This window comes from Camponotus vicinus, unplaced genomic scaffold (genome assembly GCF_025532165.1).
Source record: "Camponotus vicinus isolate PSW18456_S1 unplaced genomic scaffold, iyCamVici1.0 SCAF_4, whole genome shotgun sequence".
Taxonomy (NCBI): domain Eukaryota; kingdom Metazoa; phylum Arthropoda; class Insecta; order Hymenoptera; family Formicidae; genus Camponotus; species Camponotus vicinus.
Window position 1 is genome coordinate 19319733 of NW_028141976.1, and position 18961 is coordinate 19338693.

The 18961-nt window shown below is 41.1% G+C and overlaps 5 protein-coding genes across 16 annotated transcripts in view; 4 read left to right on the forward strand and 1 right to left on the reverse strand.

Moving 5' to 3' along the window:
* The window catches only part of Nmdar2 (glutamate ionotropic receptor NMDA type subunit 2), a 303165-nt gene that overhangs the window by 90177 nt on the left and 194027 nt on the right, over positions 1-18961 (forward strand). The gene's annotated exons all lie outside the window — the stretch shown is intronic.
* Positions 2033-7402, reverse strand: LOC145970674 (uncharacterized). The gene is made up of 4 exons (XM_083097543.1): positions 7172-7402; positions 6931-7068; positions 6620-6808; positions 2033-6351 (listed from the first exon to the last, which is right to left on the reverse strand). Exons 2-4 carry the CDS (start codon positions 6989-6991, stop codon positions 2033-2035), a joined length of 4569 nt encoding a protein of 1522 aa, XP_082953669.1. The 5' UTR covers positions 6992-7068; positions 7172-7402.
* Positions 12674-13780, forward strand: LOC145970675 (uncharacterized). The gene is made up of 2 exons (XM_083097544.1): positions 12674-13082; positions 13149-13780. Exons 1-2 carry the CDS (start codon positions 12674-12676, stop codon positions 13778-13780), a joined length of 1041 nt encoding a protein of 346 aa, XP_082953670.1.
* LOC145970676 (uncharacterized protein F54H12.2-like) lies at positions 15399-16739 on the forward strand. The gene is made up of 2 exons (XM_083097545.1): positions 15399-16296; positions 16477-16739. The coding sequence occupies exons 1-2, from the start codon at positions 15399-15401 to the stop codon at positions 16737-16739; spliced, it is 1161 nt and encodes a 386-aa protein (XP_082953671.1).
* Positions 16898-18215, forward strand: LOC145969931 (uncharacterized). Its single transcript, XM_083096271.1, has one exon. The coding sequence runs from the start codon at positions 16899-16901 to the stop codon at positions 17757-17759; it is 861 nt and encodes a 286-aa protein (XP_082952397.1). The 5' UTR covers position 16898; the 3' UTR covers positions 17760-18215.

Genomic DNA, 18961 nt, shown 5'->3' on the forward strand with positions numbered 1-18961 from the left:
GTATAGCAAAGTTACAAAATTTGCCGCAGGAGCGACGAAATTACGATTGTTCTGATCCTTTATAAAATAAGTGATAAGAAAACTATTTTATCTTTGTCTTTATTATTACTTATCTTAAATATTTTATCTTTTATCTTTTATTAAGAAATTATAGAGTCTCTATACCTTTGTATTTGCTAATTGTCGAGTTATAAAATGTCTCATGAAATTTGCAATATATCAATAATAATATATAATAGAGTTTTAAAATTAATTGTATTATTAGTAAAAAATAGAAAATAAAAATAGAAAATAAAAAATAGTAAAAAATAGAAAATTAGACGATCAAAATAAACCAATCAAAATTCAACACACACACACATATATGTATATAGCTGTGTGTGTGTGTGTGTGTGTGTGTGTGTGTGTGTGTAAAATTAAAATTAGCTTTATTAATAAAATATATACTTTTCGCATGAAGAATCTGAAAATTATTTTAAAATCTGAAATTGCTTGCGACACAAGAATAAAAAAAAATATAAGCTTTACTATTAAAAATCTCAACAATGTTTCAAACTCGACGAAAAAAAACTATTCATGCAAAAATAGAAGTTTCTGCAGAACCTGAAATTGTAATCGAAAAAGCTCTCACGACCGTCACCGTGCGATTTCGAGCGATAATTTAGGAAATTGCGGGCTGGATGAGAAAAAGGCGATGAGAGTCGTTGCGCTTTTCATCTATTTGAATACTGTTACCGACCAATTTCCTCTCTCGTTCGTTCTCTTTGTTCGAGCTGGCTATTAATACCGTAAAATGAAAATCAAATTCGTGCTCAAACATTGAGCAAAACTCGATTTTCTCGAGCATCCCAGCCTCGTCTTTCCCTGTCTCTTTCTTCCTCTCTTTCTCCCTCTCTTTCTCTTCTTTAATATTTTACATTTATATATATATATATATATATATATATATATATATATATATATATATATATACCTTTAGATAAATAAGTCGCGAAATTGAAATCGAGATATTAAATTGAGGAAACATGATTCTCTTGGTGTTTGCGCATCGAACAAATGTGAGTAGATATGGGCCACTATGGTGCGTCAAAACAAACCCCCACCACTCGGCCCCTGGCGCCGTGGGCGTGGCCAGGTGAAGTGGAGGGAGGCGTTCTGATTGGTGGAAACAATGCCCCACCTCCCGAAGTCTCGATTTTGATTGGCTTGCACCATAGTGGCCCAGAGTTTGATTGGCTTGCACCATAGTGGTCCAGAGTTTGATTGGCTCGCACCATAGTGGCCCAGAGCTGCGATTGGTCGACGCCGGCTGTGTCGCCGATTTATCAAATTTTTATTTCCCTACCTCCGCGGTACTAGACTCGAAGAAGCAATCCTCCTCCCACTCCAGCCCTGGCCCACCTGTATAGGGTTCCGAGTCAAATTCCCGTTACCTAGCCCTTAGTCGCTCTCGCTACGTCTTGGCAGAACGAACCCCCCCACCTACCGACTTTCGGAGGGTAGCCGGCGGTATATGTCTCGAGGAAACAATCCTTACCTCCCCACTCCATCTCGGGGCCCGCTATGGAATATCGAAACAAGTCCCCTCCGCTCGAACGGTTCATGACGCACTTTATCGGAAAAAGAGACAAAGCATCTCAGTAGGAGACAATAATTATTATAATTATTATAATTATTATAATTAGACTACATTGCACTACAGAGGTAAAAAGATGAACATGCGGATGATTGAACGCGAGGCGGGGGTGTTATAAAGGAAGAAGGGAAAAGTTAAAAGTATTAAACACGAATTAAGATAAAAAATTTTCACATTTATTAATATTTTTCAAAACCAGCCATTTTTTAATAAAATTTTTGCTTATTATTAATATACAGAAATATATACAAAGAAGAATTATATTTATATTGTTATAAATTTTACATTTTTCTTATGCTACTTACAATATTTATAATTCTATTTTTTAAAATAAAATCGGAAAATGCGCGACTTTTATTTAAAAAAGGAAAAGTCACCCAAGAAATAAGAATATTGTTATACCGACACATATCCGTATGGTAGCGAATATCTGCTATTGATAAATCTACGCTTTACTAATACCGGCGCACATATTTTTGTTTCACTTCGCGTAACAATTTCATGAAACGCCGTACGTCGAATCGCATTAAAGCGTAGATTTATCGAAGTTTCGTTATTTTCTTCTTCTTCGTTTTCCTGTGTGTCTTTTTCTCTCGCTAATAGTAGCTTTTTTATAGCATTAAAATTAATTCGTCGCGAGTTCTCGTAATTGAGAGTAATACCCTTAACTTTACAAGTTTCGTGAGTATTACCCTCCGGTGTTCGCACGATGTAGGCGTAAAATTTCGGACCCCCGGACACGAACGCCTCGATATAGCTACCGCGGCCGTAGCTTTCGAGTTCATCCGTCATGTCGCCTAGAAAATTTCCCGTAGGCGGCATGTATTCGTTCGAATCACCGGTGCTTATAAAAATACACGAATCCGTATCGTAATATAATACACGACGATCTAAACGTTCTAGGTACTCGTACAATTTTAAACGCGCTAGTGCAGTCGTATACGCTGCTATCACGACGTTTGTTATCGGCGAGGGAACGAGAGCCTCTTGTCGCAGTCGCCACGAAACATACATTACCTCGTCATTCACGGGTAATATGTCGGTTATCTCGTATTCGGCGCTCGTTAGTAATGTCGTGAAACGTTGTTGTGTTTTTACGATTTCGGTAGTCGGCAAATTGGATCGTTGGCCGAATTTTCCCCAGAATGAATTTAAGCATAGTTTCGCAACCGAGCGTAAACCAGGATTCCGCGCGATGTTTCGCTTATCAAGAACGATACCCTCAGTTTTTTCATATTCCCTCAAGTATCGCTCTTTTGCCTCATCGTCGTTTTCCCTGCATTCGCTCGGCCAACCACTGGCTTCCTGTTTAAGCTGTAAAAACGTATTAATATATTCGGCGAACAATCCACCTTGCCGCGACGCGCGATCGTATTGGCTAACTCTATATTGCCAAATTTCGCTTACCGACGTTACGAGATAACCTTTCTCGACGGCCTTGCGTAATTCGCAGGTTACCCAGGTACCCTCGAATTCACGCTCGCTATCATTATGAGTGCACGGTGTCTGAGAAAATGTTTCGCAGCAACTACGACATAACGCGAAGAGTAATTTTCCTCGTACGCGATGCGGAAGTACGGGGTGAAATAAATCACGAGGAGGGAGTACTCTACAGCGTATGAGGCCTTCGAGCGAGTCGAAATTATAATTCGGTGACCTTCCGACTAACGCGCTACATTCATCGCCGACGTAAATTTCCGGATGACCGATCGGAAAAGCGCCCGTCTTCAATACAAACGGGTATAATGAGCATACGTCGACGTAGCGTATTTTCTCCGTACCTGTGACTTCGTATTGAGTTGCGATATTTCCCGTACGCCCACCGAAAAACGCGTCGCGAGGATCGAGCGGTGGTGTTTCTACCATCGGATGGTTCGCGAGAAAATCATACATTACACGATTGTCGCGCATTTCTTGGTCGAAGGCGCACTCCCACTTTTCCGACACTATGTATCCCCGCTGACGAAGGCGCCATGAAACTGCGAGAGTTCGTTCATATCGCGAATTTAATGTATCTCCGCGATCCTCCCCCGACGAAAGCGCTTTATCGCGATTTACAGGGAAACAAGTTGGACATCCGTGCCAAAAGCAACCGTGAAATTGCAACACGTGACGCTGCGTCTTTCCCGCAACAGACGTTTCGAAATAACCATCGACGAGCGTACCCTCGATCGTGCGATATTCCCGCGCACGCCCCGCGTGATTTATACGGCGGTCGAGTTCGCGCTCCATCCATATCAGCCATTGTAAGGCTTTACGCGAATGATTGCTCGCGCATCTGTATCCCCCCGTAGGAATAATGCCTATCGTATCGGCTTGCAAAAAGTTTTTCCGGAAAACCGTCATGCAGGTCGAAGCAATAGTTGTACATTCCTCGAACGGGCATACATTTCCGCGATCTAGGAAAATTTTTCTAAACGCTACGCACGCTCGTCGAAGAATATCAACATCGTTACGACAATAGCGCACTATCTCGCGTTGGAAGTCGAACACGGCATTTTTTTCCCTCATTTCGGTATGCCATGTGAGAAAGCGTTCGCGCTCTTGCGATTTCATGTTATCCGGAGAATAATATTGTACATCGGGTAACGGTCCGACGTACGTTTGATTTTCGATAGTATTAAATAAATGCGGAAAAATGCCCTTATCCTCAGTATCCTTTAGCCCGAAAGCCTTAGGTAATTCGGATAAGCGCATCGGCATATAATTAACGCTATCGATGAATTTTGTATGTCCCGCGGTTAAAAGAATAATTTTTGTGCCGTTTAAAATTACTTTCGGTTCAATATCCCTACAATTTTCCACGATATATTTCAAAATAAATTGCGCGTCGAACGCTTTCGCATTATGCGCTATACAAATTATGTGTTTAAAATATTTTACCGGACGCGTAACGAAATCTACAAACTGTTTAACCGGATCGCGTTGAAATACGAACTCTCGCACTCCGCACCAACGGCACCACACGGGCATGTTATTTTCCCCCACGCATGCTTCACAAATCTGTTGCGCGATGCATAGCGTCGGAATATGTTTTTTTATATTTCCCGTTCCTTCGACCGTCTCGTCCTGCCGCGTTTCGAAATCGTAAAATACGAAAGCCACACGTCCCTTTCCGCGTTCATATGCACGTTCGTTCTTTTCCGCGTTATCACATATGTTCCGTGCTTCTTCTTCTCTCGTGCTAGATATATCTACCTCATCCGGTACCATCGCTGATGAAGATGGCCCGGCAGAGGAAATATCGACACGTTGTCGAAGAGGTTGCATATAACACATATGATTGCGCGGTTGTTGTGAACGGCATAATTTGCAATAAGAAACGCCGCATTCGTGTTTTAAATTCGATTTAACGTTACGCCCGCAACTATCGCAAAATCGCACGATGCTACAAACATTAGCGCGTGTTCTACCGTCGTACGATTTCTCGCTACGATGACGCTCGAAACACCTTGCACCGTAAAATAGCCGATTGCACGCGTCGCATTTTATTTCGGCGTAAGTGGAATCGCACGGTGGTGCGGATAAGCATCGCGGGCATTTATTTAAGCACCGGTGACTATTGGGTCTATCGTTTCGGAAGCCTACATTACACGCTACGCAATAATCGCGAGTACCAGCGGCGGCTTTTAAATTTAAAATAGGATTATAATGTCGCGAATCCTCGTAATACATGATATTTAATCGCCGCGAGGACTCGCGTCCGAGAGAAGCGAGTATTTCGGCACCGTCATACATCGGTTTTTCGCCGCGACCGAAAGTATTAAAATTATACACAATAATCGCGATATTGTCGGCGGCGAAATAACGCTGGAAACGTTCGATTTCACGAATTCCACAACCCTCTTCCGGTATTGCGACACCGGCATTTCTCGTTAATTGCAATGCACATTCGCGTTGTAACGAAGAATGCTGATATCTTATTGCGTTCCATTTCTCATGCAGCTCACCCGTACGGATATTACCGCGCTCGCTATAAGTTTGAGCTACTACGAGAGCTCGAGGGAAGCACAGGTTATCGGAATTATTAATTTCGACTATCGAACGTTTCGCGACATCCTCCCGTGTTAACGTGACGCGACCGCGACCCGAAGGCATCGAGACATTATAAACCCGTATGTTAAATTGGTCGGCGATATCGAGACCACCGGCGCTCTGTGCTAACGAACTCACAAGTCTCCAAATGTCCTCGTAACTCAAATCACGCGCCGGACGAAAAGATATACCCGCAGGACCATGCGATAAATTCGGCGAATCAAACGATAATCCTACGTAATCGTCCGGTTCACATGAATTTAACGCATACGCGTGAATTTCGCGAAACGCGTTTTCTAACGAGTGATATATATCGTTGCCTTCAGTCAACGGACGTATCGCGAAACTCGCTTCTCTACCGATTACCCGGAATCTTCTAAATTGTCGCGCATTTTCCGATATTAAATTTACAAAATTAAAATTATTATTTCCGACCTGTTGGTGAAGTTGTTGCTGCTGCTGCTGATGTTGCTGTTGTTGTTGTTGCTGTTGTTGTTGCTGCTGGTACTCATGCTCCTCCTCCTCGTCCTCTTCACCCTCCTCGGTCTCGGATGAAATATTTTCCGAGCGGGGTAACTCGGCTACCTCCCCCTCAGTCTCATCCTCTTCCGCTTCTTCTTCCTCATTGGTGTGGGAGAGCGCAGAATTTTGTTGGCCGTCAACACCACCTCCGTATTGTACTGTTAAAAAAAAACCGTATAAATTATAAATACTATTTTTGTTATTTTTATTATTTTAATATTTTTATACTCGAATGTAATCCGTACTATAAATATTATAATACAACGAAATAATCTCACCTTTTTAGCAATATTTGTTGTTTTTTATTCCGCTACTAATATTCTGGGGAATAGCTAATCCCCCAGCGACGAGTTTCTAAAGAAAAATTAAGAATTTGGATTAAATTCGAGCATAAAAATATATCGAGAAATAAATTATTAAAGTTACCTTCTCTGGAGGGAGCGTATATATTTTCCTCTTCTTCCTCTCTCACAGTCTCTTCTTCTTCTTCTTCTTCTTCTTCCAGCACTATCACTTCTTCCTCTTCCTGCACTTCTTCTTCTTCTTCCCCACTCTCTTCTGGCTCTTCTTCGTTAATCTCGACTCTCTCGCGCTCCTCCATCTCTCGCGGAAATTCTAATAATATTTCAAGATTCGAATATTTAATATTATAGAAACAAAATTTAAAACAGTTCTAAAATTATTTTTATATTTGAATTTTCGTTTTAGCCTATTTTTTACATAATCATCATCTTTACCCGGCGAGAACACTTCGCTATCAGGGCTACTGATTGCATATGTGATGTCGTCAGCGTTCATGCTTTCCTCGTCGTCGTCGTCGTCGTCAAGAACGACAACGGGAATCGCCGGATTTTGCTCGAGTAATCGCGGTCTTCCTGAAATGTAGAATATTTTTTATTAGTATTGATTATTTTTATTACTACCGAACATTCTATCCGAGAAAAATTAGCACTCGTTTTCATTACGTGCAAAACTTACGCGAAGGACCTGCCTCGGGTTCTTCCTCTGCGCGGCGTCTACGTGAAGGTCGCACTATCGCTGTTCTCGCGAGATTATTGTTTCCTGTGATTAATTAGTAATTAAATATTTAACTTTATAATCGCGATTTTTCGTATTTTTTCTTTGAAAGCAAAAATAAATAAAATAAGTAAAATAATTACCCGTCGACTGGATCCTACTGTAGTTTCGAAGTAGGTAGGTTATATGTCCACCTACATCTTCCTCTTCTTCATATTTTTCATCTTCGCTCAAAGCTCTTCGTGCACTAATTATTTCGCCGGCAATATTTAGTAATTTCGCGTCGCCGCCGAAATGCCCCAATTTATATAAAATCGCAAGCAATGTATCGGAGCAGGCACACGCGAAATTCGAAAATACGCTGTAATTATGTTCACTTGTTTCCGTTAATTTGGAAATGTAGCTCGCGGAATTTATCTTTGGAGATAAACTCGCAGCCAACTTTGCACAACTCGATATCAAATTTTTATTACACGCCATTTTTTTCTTAAAGGAATAACACGCGCGTGAAAATCGTACAAGTTTCCTCGGGCAAAGAAAATCTCGAAAATGCTTATATTCGGTTAAGCGTTGTCCATTTTATATATTTTCCTCCCCACTCAAAAAGGAAAATCAAACAAACCTTTATCAGCGCACGGAGAAGTCCATAAAAAATGTAGAAGTTTGAAATTTCTTGTAGTCGTATATACCGTATTGTAATTATATTTTTCACCGTAGCGCGAATAATCTATTTCATTTCTTATTTTGTTTTTCGAGAAAGCAACTGACGCTAAACATTTTGCTAATTACCTTAATTAAGTAATGGTTTACGCATATGATTTCTTAAAAACTAGGCGTAATAAAAAAAAATTTGTAATTATTTTATTTGTCAAAGATTTTTATTTTGCGTCGACCATAGCTATTGCTCGAATATAATACATTTTTAAAATTATTTGTTTCTTTATAAGAAAAAATACACGTTTAATGCTAATAATAATAATAATACACGACGTGTTGCTGCGTGTTCGCAGTAAAGGACAGAAGGAGATATCGGGAAATATGTTGAAAACGTAGTAAAAAGTACTCTGTGAATTTTTTTTTAAGAAAAACTTGTTATGTTATTTATTATATTTTATCGATGTACATTTATTTATTGGTTTTCATAAAATTTTCGTTTTTGTAAAATCGCACGAGAAATTTCATTAAATTTAAGCGAAAGTATCTCTACAAATATAATGCTGAAATATACATCTAAAAATGTTAAATTATTAATTTGAGTTCGAACACTTTGTTCGATTTGTTCATAATTTCCTTTAATTGTGAGTTTTATAATTTCGCAATCTATGTACGATGAGGGAAGTTTTAATTCTATTTCGTTTATTATATAGTTAGCACATGTATTGACAGTATCAACGATATTAATTAATTGCGACAAATGCGTATCTATGCATTTTATAATATTTTCCAAGCCGAGGAAAGTAACTTTCTGCATCACGATAGCGGTGTTATAAGTTTTTCGTTTCTTCGACGGAGGTTGTTCTTCCTTCTCGACATTACTCGCGGAATATTCGTTGGTTTCCTTGTATGCCACTAGAATAGCCCTCGAGCCATAAGCGCTGGTAAAGTTGATGGTGATATTGTTAATAATAATCGGATTTATTCCTCCCGTTCTTTTTTGATCGTCGTTCAAATACTGTCTCATATGTTCCATGCAGGATTGAAATTGCTGCCACGTGTCGGAGTCGAGACAAATCCCATCGGCATTATTGCTCGTTAATTTAACAATTGGAACAAAACAGTCTTCCTTCGTCGATTGCAATCCCACTTGTATCTTCTTAGTGAAGGATGAATTAAGTCCGTATGTTGTTGATAGCAACAAATGTCGGTTTCTTCCACCGTTGCCGATTTTATTGTCTCCATTTCCCGGCTCCTTAATATCGCAAACATGCGAGGATTTCACAAAACTGGCTATTTCGGTCGTTCCGGCCATTACTATTAACCACTCGAAACAAACTCGAAAAATGTACTGTGCAAAAAATAATCACAACAACAACGTTAGCGTATTTGCGTAGAATTTTTCTTCTTCGCTCGAGACTTAACTTCTGTTAACGACGAAATTCGAATGAATACACGGTTTGTCCTCGCGCTTATATTACTGCTTCTCCCACCTAAAAAAAAAATCTAAGCAAAAAGAGTGGGGGGAAATAATATGGGCAGAAGTGAGCATAAATGCGTATTCAAACAAAATATTTTACAATAATCAAAGAAAAATACCGAGAAACTTCTATAAACGTTTCTAGAAACTTCTAAAAATTTTCTCTAAGCTATATCTCGAGTGATTCACCACGGGAAAAATATTTAGGGGATGTTTTATTAAGGAAGATTCGAATGATAAATTTATAGATATTACGGGCGGAGGTATATCTGAATGTTTAATTTAAAAAAAAAAATGTGAAATCTTATCAGATTTCTTAGTCGATACGGTATATATGCTGTTTCAGCATGAGAAAAAAAATAGGTTGAGGATTTAGGATGAGGGTTTCGCTAGGGTAGATTCAAGGTGAGAAAGATTTTCCATATCTTCCTAAATTATTTGGAAACAGAATTGTTTTCTTAATCACTATTGCAAATATAGCGGGGTTATTTTAAAATGAAAACCATTGACGGTTATCTTAAGATGAGATTATTTTATTGAAAGTCTCTAGTTTTTTAACGTGTGTTTAGGGTTTTAAGAATCTCTAGATATTATTATTATATCACGGGGGGATAGTGTTTGTCTGAGTCAGCTATCGGTTGATTCATAAAATACGAGTATGTACAGGTATTTTGTAATTTAGGCGATACATCGATTTAAAATATATTTTCCAGAATTTAAGCATTTTATTTTTACTATAAGCGTATATGGAGAATCAATTATAAGCTCATTAGCGTTGGTGCTCGCGAAAGTCGCCGATGCGAGCTTACCCTCGCGCGAATACGCTTACTCGCGGTCGCGCGTCGTGTATCATCTAATCAGCGGTGCTTTCCGCTCGCACGCGTAACAGAGAACGCTAGCGCGAGCACGTGGCCGGCGCGGATGGGGCCCCACGCGAATAAGCTTATTTTCTTCTTACATTCCTGTATAATATTCGAGGAGCATGCGCATTTTTTTCTTTCTTAGATTATTGTTGTTAAATATCGTCGTTTACTTTTTTATTTATGAGATTGTTCCTAAACGCGAAATCGATTATTTTGTGTAATGGACGTGCGCTGGAAACATCCTTGGACGTCGATCGTCTGCGGTCCTACGGGATGCGGGAAAACAATTTTCGTGAAAACATTTCTTCGACATTTATCCCGCATGTCCGATGTCCGATTCGAGAGAATTTTATTTTATTACGCTGAGTGGCAAGATGCGTATCAGTGCTTACATTGCGACACGGGAGAGAGAGAAGAAGAGAAAAGCGAGAGCAAATATAGCGATAATGCTTTAATAAAATCGAGGAAAAATATAATCGAATTTCGCGAAGGGTTACCGCGTCCGGAGGATTATTCTAACGATGCGCTTTCTCCGAAATTGGTGATAATCGACGATCTTATGAGGGAATCGTCTTCGTGCGACGCTATCGTGGATCTATTTACGAAAGGAAGTCATCATAAGAATCTCAGCGTTATACTCATTTCGCAAAATCTTTTCCATCAGGGACGTGGACAGCGCGACATATCTCTCAACGCGAATTATATAGTAGTTTTCAAAAATCCGCGCGATCGTGCGCAAATTCGTCATTTAGCGCGTCAGGTATATCCCGACGATCCAAAATTTATGGAAGAAGCGTACTACGACGCTACCTCGAAGCCGCATGGATATTTATTGCTCGATTTGAAACAATCGACTCCAGACGAATACCGATTTCGCACGTGTATCTTTCCGGAGGATACTCTACATTACGTCTACATACCACGTAAATCTGTCATTAGAGCCGGAAGCGTATAAAAGAAAGGTATTCGCAGCCGCGAGTTGTAGTTGTGCGATTACGACGCAATGGTGAAAAAAGCAGACACTAACAAAACATCATCGACAGCGACAGCGAGGAATTTACCGAATAGCGCAATAAAGACTGCAAAACGTTGCATCGGAGAGAAGAACCTGTGTTTCTTAAAAACTCTATGCTATTTGAAAAAAAATCAAAGAGCGGCGTTCTTACGCGATGCCGACAATAAATTTGTAAAGTGTATTCAGGAGTGTATTTTCAATACGCTCGAAGGTAACGTACCACTCGAATCTAGCGAAAAAAAGCGCTTGTCCAAGCATAAAACGACTTTACGGCGCATCGCGGCAAAGCGGGGTAATTTGAAGACTAAAAGAAAACTATTGGTACAACGCGGAGGATTTTTACCCTATATTATCGGCCCTATACTCGGAGCTTTATTATCACGAATTATCGGCGAGTGAAAAGAAATACAATTCTTTATATTCTTTGTGAGGAAAAATAATAATATTTGGAAAAGTATTAAAAATGGAAAAGGCTAAAAAAATGGTTTTAATTTCTACGGAAAATCTCGAAAAAATGCAACGAATGCAGCAGCAGCAGCAGCAAAATCAACAGTCGGAAAATGTTAATAATACGGAAAATGATAATAATAAATCTGTACGGACACCGGGAACCCCTTTATCGCGACTCGATGCGGAGATGTGTCGTATTCTCAATCTCTCGACTCCCGCCGACGTGGGTGAAAGATGGAAAATGTATAAAGAAGTACTTCAACGTTATCTTTACTTTGTTCGGGATGCAAAAAAGCGTTTTCGCAAAGATTCGCGTGGGGCTTTAAACGGCGACGCCGATGATAAAACTGAGCAAGACGAGGACATGTACTTGGAAGATGACGATACCGAAGAATTTACGCGTACTTTAATTAGTAGCGTTGAAGATGGAGGAGGAGGTGACGCTAATAGTTTCGGAAAAAAGCGCGATCAATCGGCGGAAATGATTAAAAATATAATCGAAAGTGTGCCGAAAACTTATCGCTACAAAGCTCACACGCTATTGAAATATTTACTCGATGCTCCGTCGTCAAAGATCGGTTGGGATAGACAAGGACTCGTGACTATAAACGGTGCGGTTGTAACGGGTTCGAATATTAGCGATCTCATAAATGACGCGATACGCGAGAGAAAAACAGTAAAAGCAATCGGAAGAGTTCAGTTTGCGCGATTACTGCAGGACATAAACACACCTTCCAGTCTCATAGGAAATCGTAGTTTTTTACACGTAGGCAAAATAGCTCGTCGTATTAAAAGCAGCGAATTAGCAGCTGTTACTTCCACTCCGAAAACTCGTCGTTCACGGAGCAGGTTAAACGAGACGGTTGTATCCGAAGGAGATACGATATTTATATCTGCCGATGAGGATGAGGATGAGGCCGATAAAACATTAGCAAGTAAGGACGAGAATTCCCCGACGAAGAAAGCAAGAGGTTTATTCGGTTGGAGCAAATTCTAATAAGATGGAACTCGAAAAATTATATTACGATCCTTCGCACTACGCGGGTTATTCAGCGACGGTCAATTTATCACGAGCGGCTAAGCCGAATTTCTCGCGTAACGAGGTTGTCGACTGGCTTAAATCGCAAGACGCGTACACGCTGCATCGTCCAGTACGACGAAAATTTCCGCGTTTACATTATAACGTGACAAATATCGATGATTTATGGGAGGCTGATTTAATCGATCTTCGTAATCTTAAGAGTTATAACGACGGATATTCCTATCTACTGGTGGTTATCGATGTACTTAGCAAATTTGCTTGGGTAGAACCTTTGCGCGATAAAACTTCGACGTGCGTGATAAAGGCCTTTCAAAACATATTCTCGAGAAACAAAAAACGTTTACCCGTTTACCTACAAACCGACAAAGGTAAAGAATTTATCGCGAGCGCTGTACAAAAATTCTTAAAAGAAAAAAACATCCGATTTCGTGTAGCGCGAAATCCCGATATCAAAGCAGCTATAGTCGAACGTTTCAACAGAACACTTAAGGAGAGGATGTGGCGCTATTTTACACATAAAAATACTCGCCGTTATATCGATATTTTGCAGGATATTGTTCACGCTTACAATCATACTCGTCATTCTAGCATTAAAATGCAACCAGCGATCGTTACGTTGGAAAATGCGCGTATCGCGCGAGAAAATATGAATCGACGTTGGAATATCAATGCCGAAGATGCTGAAGGAAGAAAAAATCGCGGGCGCAAACAAAAGTGTAAATACAGAGCGGGCGAGCTCGTACGCATTAGTAGAGCAAAAGCAGCGTTTGAGAAAGGATACGAGGCGGGATGGAGTGAAGAAATATTTCGAATTCATCGCGTTCTCGAATGGAGAAGACCTCCTGTATACGAACTAAGCGATTTACAGGGCGAGGTTATAGACGGGATTTTTTACGAGCAGGAATTAACGCAAGTTATTAAAGACTTACGAGAGGGAGAATTTATCGTAGACCGCGTGATAAAAACCAAGGGACGGGGCGACAATAAACAATTACTAGTTAGTTGGCGGGGATATCCTTCTAAATTCGATTCTTGGATATCAGCCTCGAGTTTAATATCAAAATGAGAGGGGAAGAATTTCACATAATCCTCCCGAGTAATAGTAGCATGCGCTACTTTCCGGAAAATAAAACAACGTGTTTCACCACCGAATTACCTCAGCGTATAGACTTAAGCGGTCGTTGGGAAGTAGCGCTCACGGAGATCCAGTTTCCGTGTAGCTTTTTACATATACGCCCTGGAGAAGGAACAATAAAATTTATCGATATTAATAAGAGCATCGATGCGTTTTCTCATGCGGATGTCGAAGTATCACCAGGCGTTTATTCGAGCGTACGCGATATTATAGAGACAATGAATGACGCGTGCAAACCCGTAAAAGCCCATGTCGTTTGGGAATTAAAAGCTGGTGGTAAAGTTGTTATGAGACTTTCCTGCAAAGAGAGGAAATGCGATATGGAACATCATGTGCATTTTTCCGACAAGCTTTGTCGTATGCTCGGTTTTGATTCACGCTGTGGAAGTTCGAACGATCTACTACCGATCTACTACAATCCTGACATTCCTCCTTCTTCGAGCATTGCTTTTCCAAAATTTCCTTTTGTACTCACGGGTGACGACTATATAATAGCCGACATACCAGCTAGTTTGTTGCGAGGTATTCCAGACAAACTTTTCGTCTACTGCGACATTTGCGAACCTTATATTACGGGCGATGTACAATCGCCTCTTCTTCGAATAGTCGCGCACGATGCACGAAACGATTATCCGTTTGCATCCACTCAGATAAAGCATTTTTCGCTCGCGCAATACATCGCGCTGCGGCGAACGAGTTTCCGTACGATCGAAATAGATATAAGAGATCAGCTGGGGAAGAGCATACCATTCGAATTCGGAACGTTGACGGTAACTTTGCATTTTAGGTGTATCGATTAGATATTATAAAATACACGGAATCCGCGAAAGAGAAAAACGCATTTGACCGTTCATTATTATTATTATTATTATTAATGGACTATTACTCGGTATATCGCGACGAATTACAGAACGGAGGCGGTCGCGGCGGCGGAATCCCGCGAGTTTTCGTCGGATCGCCCTATCAGCGCGGTCACGGAATCGGCAGTTTTCTCGGGGGATTATTCAGACGCATACTACCATATTTAGGTAAAGCCGCGCGAGCTGTGGGAAAAGAAGCTTTACGGGCTGGCGTTAATGTAATCGAAGACGTCGAAAACAATACGCCATTTAAGGTAGCGGCCAAACACCGTTTTGAAGAATCGCGAGACAAACTCAAGAGAAAAGCCAAAGAAAAAATAAGTAGTCTAATGAAGGGTTCGGGATATAAGTCTGATGCGAAAATGCATGTAGCTCAGTTCCCTTTTGTCGGGCTTGATAATCACATCGCACGATCCGCAATAACATCGGCTCGCAAGCGACGACGGACGAGTAAGAAAATCAAAGCGGTTGGGAAAAAAAGAACGAGTACAAAAGCGCAGAGAAATAAAAAGAAGAAGAAAAGTCGTACGGTTGTGAAAAAAAGACTTAAGACGTCTGCGAAACGACGTAAAATCGGTAAAAAACGTACCGTATCCGATATATTTTCTTAAGCGGTTATATTCGGAGCATTCTAATTTAACGACGGTGGCGAGCGACGGACGACAGCGAGCAATTTGCGATAAAGAAATATGTCTTTTCTTCACACGCATTCGAGCGAGTGTTTAAAGAGCGAACTAGATCTCTTCTCTCTACCACCTACGCAAACTAGCATCGAAAATTCGCAATGGATTCATTACAAACCCGTGACCTCTCTCTCGGACGACTCGCCGATAGAATTCGTCATCCCCGGACACGGAGAAGAATATTTAGATCTCACGCACACCATGCTGAGTCTTCGTCTACGTGTAGAAACAAGCGCCGATTCCACGAGACAGGCTTCAGGAACAAGCGCCGAAAGAATAGCCGTAGGCCCTGTAAATCATTTGCTTCATTCTATCTTCAATCAAATCGACGTGTATTTCAATCAAAAGCTCGTGTCGCCTCCAAACAACGCTTACGCGTACCGAGCGTACATAGAGGCGTTGTTAAATTATTCTTCACCCGCAAAAACTTCCCATCTAACTTCCTGTCTATGGGACATGGATGCACCCGGACACATGGACGATCTGTTGGAAACAAATCCCGGCAATCCCGCTCTCGCGAGACGCGCTCGTTACATTTCCGGAGGAAAGGCGTTAGATCTCGTAGGACATCTCCATTGCGACGTTTTCAATCAAGACAAATTTTTAATTAACGGTGTAGAAGTACGGTTGAGATTCGTTCGTTCGAAAGATTCGTTCTGTCTCATGGAAAGTAGCGGAACATCGAAAATTCACATTCTCGACGCTACCTTGCTCGTTAGAAGGGCGAAAATAAGCTCGGGTTTGTTACTCGCGCATGCTAGAATGATGAGTAAAGTTACAGCCAAGTATCCGCTCACGAGAGTCGAGGTTAAAACATTCACGATTCATAGCGGCGTTATGGGTGAATCGTTAGATAATGTAATACTCGGTCAATTACCGAAGCGAGTAATAGTCGGTTTCGTTAGTAATAAAGCGTTTAACGGTGACAGAAAATTAAATCCGTTTAATTTCAAGAACTACGGAATAAATTTCTTCTCGCTGTACGTCGATGGCACGCAAATCCCCAGTAGGCCTTTGCAGCCGGCTTTCTCCGAGGAGGAGCCGCTTTACATCGAAGCTTATCAAACGCTTTTCTCGGGAACAGGTATTCATTTTTTGAACGAGGGAAATTCTATAAGCAGAGACGACTATTTCAAAGGATATACTTTATTCGCTTTTGATCTTACTCCCGATCTATCCGCTAATTGCGCCGGACATTGGAATCTCGTCAAACATGGTAGTTTACGATTAGAAGTGCGATTCGTAAGAGCACTTTCCGAGACGATTAATTGTATTATTTATGCCGAATTCGATAATGTCATAGAAATCGACTCGTCTCGTCAGGTCATCGTCGATTTTTCGGGGTAAATTTTTTATAGACGCTTAAAATTGTTCCCCCTCTACTTCGCTCAAAACTCCGACATCAGTGCGCAACGTTTCGAAAAATATTCAGTTTCGTTGGAGACACGCTCGGCGTCGTTGTTTTACATAGAGCCTCGCGTCGAATCACATAAGTTTTTTCGTAAGATGGATATAGTCGTCGATATTCAGGGTTTCCGCGATGCGAAGAAAAAGTTTATCCCTAAGGAGGTTGCTATTGTAGCGATTGACGCTCCAATCGTCGATCATTGGATTATGATACCGACGCATTCGTTTGCCGAATTACCTGAAAAAATAAGACAAGAAAACAACTGGCTCACGCGAAATCATCACGGCATTGAATGGTTCGATGGCGAAACTAATCTGAAATATTTTACATCGCAACTGCGGCAAATTACAAGATGCGTGCGTCACATTTATGTTAGAGGAAACGAGAAAGCGAGTTATTTGAGGAATCTACTTTCTAGAAATATATATAATTTGGAAGGCATCTCGCCGGCATTCAAAAATCTGACGGTAGAAGAAGAGTGCGGACATCACGGATTTCGAAAATTCGGAATCTTTCATTGTGCATTACGCAACGCTTACAAATTAAAAAGCTGGATTGTTGCGCAAAATAATTTCAGCAGCGACGGAGACAGCATTACTCGAACGACTTGCAGTTCTCCCGAAATTTTGATAGTAAGCGACGACGACGACGACGATGAAAATGAAAATATTAAAGCACAATCAAATAATAAAATAGAGAAGAAAAATCTGCAAAAAATCGAACGTGCGGCTATTAACCGCCCCGCGCAAACAGAAAATCCGCTAGCTGTACAACCCGAAAACAAGCCACCAAAAGAAATTATTCAAATAATACCGCTTGTTCGCTCGTCTTCGCTGCAAACAAATGGACTCTCGCGAAATTCTGCAAGCATTGCGTCAGCTAGATGTCAAACATGTGGGAGTCTATCCTGCCGACAGATTGCCGATGGCGTGGACGAGGTCGACGGCCATCGTCGCTAATACGGACAATCATAATCGCCCTGGAGAACACTGGATCGCTTTCTTCCTCGACGAAGACGGTACAGGGACATACTTCGATAGCTACGGAATACCGCCCTTGTATCCGGGTTTTTTCCTACGTCTCCGGCGAAATTCCAACATTTATCGATGGAATACCGAACAACTACAAGGGCTTTTCTCTCAAACCTGCGGACTCTACAGTTGTGTATTTTTATATTATATGTGCAGCGGTTACGATCTCGATGGATTTCTTAGTCTTTTTTCCGAAAATTGCAAATATAACGATCATTTAATCGTAGAATTATTTCATAAAATTTTTCTTCGCGAAAAAAAACATGAAAAATATAATGTTAATTAATAGCGTGTTTAATTGTAAGAAGATATAAAAAAAATTTTTGCGAAGTACTACGAATTGTATGCGGGTATATTAATAAATGTGAAAATTTTTTATCTTAATTCGTGTTTAATACTTTTAACTTTTCCCTTCTTCCTTTATAACACCCCCGCCTTGCGTTCAATCATCCGCATGTTCATCTTTTTACCTCTGTAGTGCAATGTAGTCTAATTATAATAATTATAATAATTATAATAATTATTGTCTCCTACTGAGATGCTTTGTCTCTTTTTCCGATAAAGTGCGTCATGAACCGTTCGAGCGGAGGGGACTTGTTTCGATATTCCATAGCGGGCCCCGAGATGGAGTGGGGAGGTAAGGATTGTTTCCTCGAGACATATACCGCCGGCTACCCTCCGAAAGTCGGTAGGTGGGGGGGTTCGTTCTGCCAAGACGTAGCGAGAGCGACTAAGGGCTAGGTAACGGGAATTTGACTCGGAACCCTATACAGGTGGGCCAGGGCTGGAGTGGGAGGAGGATTGCTTCTTCGAGTCTAGTACCGCGGAGGTAGGGAAATAAAAATTTGATAAATCGGCGACACAGCCGGCGTCGACCAATCGCAGCTCTGGGCCACTATGGTGCGAGCCAATCAAACTCTGGACCACTATGGTGCAAGCCAATCAAACTCTGGGCCACTATGGTGCAAGCCAATCAAAATCGAGACTTCGGGAGGTGGGGCATTGTTTCCACCAATCAGAACGCCTCCCTCCACTTCACCTGGCCACGCCCACGGCGCCAGGGGCCGAGTGGTGGGGGTTTGTTTTGACGCACCATAGTGGCCCATATCTACTAATGTGTCTCAAGCGGT

Bases quoted from the DNA above. Each gene is read 5' to 3' on its own strand.
- LOC145970675 (XM_083097544.1), top strand. From the start codon at position 12,674: ATGGAACTCGAAAAATTATATTACGATCCTTCGCACTACGCGGGTTAT. The intron at 13,083-13,148 runs GTAAAGAATTTA...GATTTCGTGTAG, and splicing joins TTACCTACAAACCGACAAAG to CGCGAAATCCCGATATCAAA.
- LOC145970674 (XM_083097543.1), bottom strand. From the start codon at position 6,991: ATGAACGCTGACGACATCACATATGCAATCAGTAGCCCTGATAGCGAA. The intron at 6,809-6,930 runs GTAAAGATGATG...AAATATTATTAG, and splicing joins TAGCGAAGTGTTCTCGCCGG to AATTTCCGCGAGAGATGGAG. The intron at 6,352-6,619 runs GTAACTTTAATA...TTTTTTTAACAG, and splicing joins ATACGCTCCCTCCAGAGAAG to TACAATACGGAGGTGGTGTT.
- LOC145969931 (XM_083096271.1), top strand. From the start codon at position 16,899: ATGGATATAGTCGTCGATATTCAGGGTTTCCGCGATGCGAAGAAAAAG.
- LOC145970676 (XM_083097545.1), top strand. From the start codon at position 15,399: ATGTCTTTTCTTCACACGCATTCGAGCGAGTGTTTAAAGAGCGAACTA. The intron at 16,297-16,476 runs GTAATAAAGCGT...TCTCGGGAACAG, and splicing joins AGTAATAGTCGGTTTCGTTA to GTATTCATTTTTTGAACGAG.